Here is a 6,655-nt window from a genome sequence, read left to right as displayed (position 1 = left end):
GTATATGTATTTGTAATGATTAGTGCCGCACGGCCACATCACGCGTGAGCCTCGAGTGTAAACTGTCGAACCTGGAAGGGGAGACACCCGAATCCGCGGCATACGAGACCGCGGCAGGCAGTCGCTCTAACAACCGCCAAGTATATCGATCGCTCGGAGTTTGCCCAGTCACTAACTATTATTCAATTCCTTATTGCGCATAAATTATATTGAAACGGGGATTGCCTCTAAGTAAGGTTGATGTCCGAATCGCGTGAACTGTACAAACGATTTTGCAATTGACAAGTGCCCGCCTTTCGCGGTACGCGCGACCGGCACGCATCGTGCTCGAATAATTGTACTCCTATCATCTAATAAATTTTTGTTACCAGCATTCGCATTGTACGTTCATTGGTACTAACAAATGGTCCTTCGAGCCGGATAGGGTGCACGTTCCGAAGCACGCGGTTGCGGTCGGCGAGGAGCCGCCGGTCTTAGCGCGCGCCGAAGTAACAAGGGTGTGCATTAAAAACGAGTGAACATTTAGTGCGTTCGGCAGACATTATAAACTTTCAAGAAGCTTCGAGAGCCTTCGAGAAACAGTCGTTAATCGAGAGACGTTCGGTCGACCTCGCTGAACTCCGAGTGTCAGTTCGAGTTCACGTGATCGTGTTTTCACCTCATCCTTTCCTCTTTCTGGCCCTCGTCGGGACAGAAGACAAGTATAATAGTCAGTTTGTCGTGCACGTACAACGAGGAAGATGAGCGTCGAAAATCTCCGCAAGCAAAGAAGCGGGTTAAAGGGAAAAATAACGAACATAAAAAACTTCATCATCAAGGCTGAGAAAGATGCGGAGAACGTGCTACCGGGAGAGATTACGGCCCGCCTTCAAGCGTTGGAGGACACGCATTCGAAATTCCAGGCTGTAGCGCAGAACCTCCTATTGCTGCTACCTGAGGAGGAATACCAGCAAAGAGATGAAGTGGAAGAAAGCGAGTTTGATGAGCGATACTTTTCGACCAAAGCCGCTCTGCTGCAATTGGCGGAAAGGATCAAACCGCCGTCCACAGGCCCTTCTACAAGTGCATCGACCTCGAACAGTGATACAGGCGTGATGCAAGTTCTGGAGCAGCAGACAACGTTGATTCAGAGAATGGCCGATCGGTCGGTTGAAAGCGACGGCAGTGCGTTGGCACGAATAATAGAACAGCAAAATCAATTACTAGAAAGATTAAGTACGCGATCTAACACGCCCGCACGAGAACCTCACGTAAAATTGCCAGTAATCCAGTTGCCGTCATTTGACGGAAATATGGAAGAGTGGAAGCGATACTCCGACACATTTAAAACGTTGATACACGACAGCGATCTGACCAATGTGCAGAAGCATCAATATTTGGTTGGTTCGTTGAGCGGCCAAGCCGCTAAAATAATCGAGTCGATAGACATTTCCGAGAACAATTACGCCATCGCTTGGGACTTGTTGAAGAAAAGATACGATGACGAGCGAGGCATTCGGAAGCGGCACATACAGTGTTTGTTCGAGCTACCACTGGTGAAACGAGAATCAGCCAGTGCGATCCAAGATTTAGTGGATCATATTCAAAAACATTTGCGAGTTTTACAAGCAATGGGACTCCCTACCGAGTCATGGGGAGATCTAATTATTTATTTGATCGAGAAGAATTTGGACAACGCGACAAGAAGACGTTGGGAGGAGCACATCGAGCAAAGGGACGGTGTGACAACAAGCGTGATGATCGAGTTTTTGCAGCGGCAATGTCAGCTGTTGCGGCGAGCGACTTCGGACAGCGAAAGCGTCAACAAGGCAAAGGACGACATTCGCGAGAAGGACAAAACGAGTAAGCCGCGATCGTTGAATTCAAAGGTACAAGGCAAGACGACACTGTCAACAATCACACAGGAGCGACGGTGTTACCTGTGCCAAGGCCAGCACCTTATTTATTCGTGCAAACAATTTCTGGGCTTATCCGTTGAGGATAGAATCCGGGAAATTAAGCGATTGAGACTTTGTCTCAATTGTCTCAGAAATGATCATTTTTCGAGAGATTGCAGGTCCGGTTCATGTCGAGAGTGTGGTGAGCGGCACAACACGCTATGCCACATCGTGAAGCGGGCATCCTGTTCGTCAGCGGATTCGGCAGGTGGTTCGGCGGACCGTTCGAGGGAGTCATCCGGGACCACGCTGTGCTCTGTGGCGGACCCGGAGATGGGAGCATCAACCAGTAGCAACGAGTCATCGGACCACATGTCGGTTCAACACGCCCGAGGCGAGCGTAAGCAAGTACTGATGTCAACGGCTATTGTAAATATCGAATCAAATAATAACGATAATCAATTGCGTGTATTATTGGATAGTGCGAGCGAAGTCAACTTTATTACTTTAGCAGCGTGTAATAGATTGAACATAAAATTAGAAAGCGTATGCGAATCCATAAACGGTCTGAATAATATGAGTTGCGCGATAAAATACGGTTGTCAAATTTCGATGAAATCGCGAACGTCGAAGTTCGAGTTGAGCCTTTGTTGTTTGGTTGTCCCGAAAATAACCAAAAATTTGCCTTCGTTTTCCATTAAGATATCAAAATTGTCGATTCCAGAAAATCTAAAATTGGCAGACCCGTTCTTTTACAATCCAGGTTATATTGACGCGCTCATAGGCGGAGAATTCTTCCTTCAATTGTTGGAAGCCGGTAAGATTGAACTCGGGAATAGTTTGCCGGCATTACAAAACACTAAGTTCGGTTGGATTGTGTCGGGCCCAGTACCACAACATTTGATCGCGAGTCGGACGACCAATCACCAGCCTTCAAATAATCATGTATGTTTGGTTACGCAGCAAATATCATTAGACGATACTTTGCGGAAATTCTGGGAATTGGAAGAATACACCGATAACAACACAAGGTTGTCGAAGGAAGAACAGTACTGCGAGAATCATTTCGCAAACACAACAAAGCGAGACGCGTCCGGGCGGTTTGTCGTTCGACTGCCTTTCCGCGAAAACAGGGCTCAGCTCGGACAATCGAGAGACATCGCGATGAAGCGTTTAATTTGTTTGGAACGGAAATTTCAACGGGAAACGGAATTATACAAATTGTATTCCGAGTTTATGCGGGAATATATCGACTTGAATCATATGTCTAAGGTCACCGGGGACGCTCGAATACCAAATCCAGTCTATTTGCCGCACCATGGCGTTCTTCGTGAATCAAGCACAACTACTAAGCTGCGAGTGGTATTCAATGCGTCCTCGAAGACCACCTCGGGCATTTCATTGAACGATACGTTGATGAAGGGACCGAATTTACAGGATAGCATAATTAACATAATGTTGCGATTTCGTTTGCACGCCGTTGCGATCACGGCTGACTTGCGAAAAATGTATCGCCAGGTCTTAGTACACGAGGACGACCGTGATTATCAGAGAATTCTATGGCGTTTTTCCCCGATTGATCCGGTAGATGACTATTGGTTGAATACCGTGACTTATGGTCAAACTAGCGCTTCGCATCAAGCCATTAGCTCCGTGCAACAGCAAGCCAAAGACGGGGCTAGCCGGTTTAAACTAGCATCGCGAATTCTACTAGAGGATTCTTATGTTGACGATATTATTACAGGAGCTGATAGCGAGCCCGAAGCTATTAAAGTAGTCTCACAATTGGAGAGTCTGTTACGCGAAGGGGGTTTTGAGACTCACAAATGGCGCTCAAATCGTGAGGGCGTTGTAACTGAGCCGCTTGCCGTCGATCGAGTCGAGGAGTCGTCGGTGTTGGAGATTGACGCAAGTGCCGTAAAGACATTGGGATTGGGTTGGCATCCCAAATCAGACATGTTTCAGTTTTCCATCGAGCCTATAACGAGTTCAGTTAAGACCAAGCGCGAGGTTTTGTCAATGATTTCTAAATTGTTCGATCCACTCGGATTGATCGGACCCATTTTGACTCGAGCTAAGTTGATCATGCAAGGGACTTGGTTAGCGAGTCTGGGTTGGGATGAGCCGTTGACGGAGGATCTTCGTCAGGCATGGGAGGCTTATACGGAAGATTTACGAGAGGTTAGTACGATCCAAGTACCTCGTAGAGTAATTCGGAGTTCCAATGTGGTGCGCTTCATTCTACATGCATTTTGCGACGCATCTTTGAGGGCCTACGGGGCTTGTATTTACTTGCAAACAATCGACGCAGACGGCCATTCTAATTCTTTCTTATTATGTTCAAAGGCACGCGTTGCACCAGTTAAAAGTAGGACTATCACACTGCCTAGGCTCGAGCTATGCGGTGCTGTGGTGCTTGTACATTTGGTGCAAGGCGTTAAGAAGGCTCTCAGGATAAAGTTCGATGAGGAGCACGCATGGAGCGACTCTAAGATAGTACTGGCGTGGATCGCCGGCGATCCATCGTGTCAGAAGTTATTTATATCGAATCGAACTGCTGAGATTCAGTCCATTCTTCCGTCGAGACATTGGCATCATGTGAACGGAAACGAGAACCCTGCGGATTTGATTTCGAGGGGTACAAGCTTGAAAATTTTGAGGCAGAGCAAAATCTGGTGGGAGGGCCCCGATTGGTTGTCACGTTCCGATGATTGCGAGCTACGTAAGATGAAACCGCTGAGTCTTACCGAGGAAGACGAGAAAACTATTCGGGCAGAACGGGTTTCCAGTACGCGAGTTTTCGTGAGCGTTGGCATTTCAAATGACGTTGCGGAGTTCTTATTAAATAAATACTCTTCACTGTCAAGGATCGAACGCATTCTGGCTTGGATCGTTCGATTCGGCTTTAATGTTAGGAGGAATCGCGACAATCGTAATTTGGATTGTCTGACAATTGACGAGATTCGCCGCGCGCATCAGTTATTGATTGTAGCGGTGCAGAGAGTTCATTTTTCCGAGGAAATGTCAAGCCTATTGTCGGGGAAACAAATTCGATCTAGTAGCAAATTATTGTCGCTTAATCCGTTTGTGGATGAGAGAGGACTTCTCAGGGTAGGCGGCAGAATTCAAAACTCTCAAGTGGCCTTTGAGAAGAAACATCCAATCATTCTACCATCCGATAGTAGATTCACGAGGTTGTTGTTCGAAAAGGAACATCGTAGACTATTGCATATAGGTCCACAGGCATTGTTGTATTCTATTCGAGAAAAATATTGGCCTTTCAAAGGGAAAATCATCGCCAGAAAAATCACACATGATTGCATAACTTGTTTCCGCAACAAGCCGAAACCATTATCGCAGATCATGGGTCAGTTGCCCGCAGATCGAGTCACTCCGACTCGTCCATTTTTCGTAATTGGCGTAGATTTTGCCGGGCCTATTACTACATTGGTTAATCGAGGCCGCGGAAGAAAAACCAACAAATCTTACATATCCTTATTTGTATGCTTCTCAACAAAAGCCGTCCATCTTGAGGCGGTCAGTGATCTTAGCACGACTTCCTTTCTGGCAGCGCTTAGACGCTTTGTGGGACGTCGAGGTTGTCCGCAGCGCATTTATTGTGACAACGCTACTAATTTTGTAGGATCCAAGAATGAGCTCCGTGAGATATATCGTCTACTCAAAAATGGGAAGCCAGACGTAAACGAGTTTTGCATTTCACACAACATAGAGTGGAAGTTTATCCCACCATCGTCACCTCACATGGGGGGGTTGTGGGAAGCTGGGGTAAAATCATGCAAATTTTATTTAAAACGCGTTATTGGAGAAAGTCTTCTGACGTTTGAAGAATTGGCTACCGTGTTGATACAAATTGAAGCATGTCTGAACTCGCGTCCGATTTGCCAGTTGCCGTCCACGGCAGACGATTTACAACCCCTAACACCGGGACATTTTTTAACAGGTGATTTAATGATCGCTCTTCCAGATGCTGACGTAACAGACATTCCTTTAAATCGACTCGATCGCTGGCAAGCGGTTCAGAGAATCGCGCAAGATTTTTGGAAGCGATGGAGCCGAGAATATTTGACGTCACTGCAAGGCAGAACGAAATGGACGTCCAAGCGAGACAATTTAGCCATTAACGATGTTGTCTTGATACAAGATAACAATGCGCCGCCATTAAGGTGGAAATTAGGAAAAGTAATCCAGGTTTACGAGGGTACCGACGAAAGGGTGCGTGTTGCGACCCTTAAAACTGCTAGTGGAATTTGTAAGCGTAGCGTAAACAAATTGTGTAGACTCCCGTTAACCGATGCGTTGCCTGCGATATCTGCAATCAAGCGTTAGGATTAATTGTTATTAATGGTGGGTGGGATGTATATGTATTTGTAATGATTAGTGCCGCACGGCCACATCACGCGTGAGCCTCGAGTGTAAACTGTCGAACCTGGAAGGGGAGACACCCGAATCCGCGGCATACGAGACTGCGGCAGGCAGTCGCTCTAACAACCGCCAAGTATATCGATCGCTCGGAGTTTGCCCAGTCACTAACTATTATTCAATTCCTTATTGCGCATAAATTATATTGAAACGGGGATTGCCTCTAAGTAAGGTTGATGTCCGAATCGCGTGAACTGTACAAACGATTTTGCAATTGACAAGTGCCCGCCTTTCGCGGTACGCGCGACCGGCACGCATCGTGCTCGAATAATTGTACTCCTATCATCTAATAAATTTTTGTTACCAGCATTCGCATTGTACGTTCATTGGTACTAACA

At 46.6% G+C, this 6,655-nt stretch overlaps 1 protein-coding gene across 1 annotated transcript; it reads left to right on the top strand.

Moving 5' to 3' along the window:
* Window positions 1-149: 149 nt before the first annotated feature.
* On the top strand, window positions 150-6,110 carry LOC139824810 (uncharacterized; the record flags this gene model as incomplete). Its single annotated transcript, XM_071797357.1, has 2 exons — window positions 150-5,244; window positions 5,839-6,110. Coding segments are annotated over exons 1-2 (4,776 nt in total), but the record flags the coding sequence as incomplete, so codon positions are not given.
* Window positions 6,111-6,655: the final 545 nt, after the last annotated feature.

Source organism: Temnothorax longispinosus, unplaced genomic scaffold, assembly GCF_030848805.1.
Source record: "Temnothorax longispinosus isolate EJ_2023e unplaced genomic scaffold, Tlon_JGU_v1 HiC_scaffold_582, whole genome shotgun sequence".
NCBI classification, from domain to species: Eukaryota; Metazoa; Arthropoda; class Insecta; order Hymenoptera; family Formicidae; genus Temnothorax; species Temnothorax longispinosus.
Note: the sequence above shows the minus strand (reverse complement) of the source record. Positions and strands in the feature narration are given on the sequence as shown.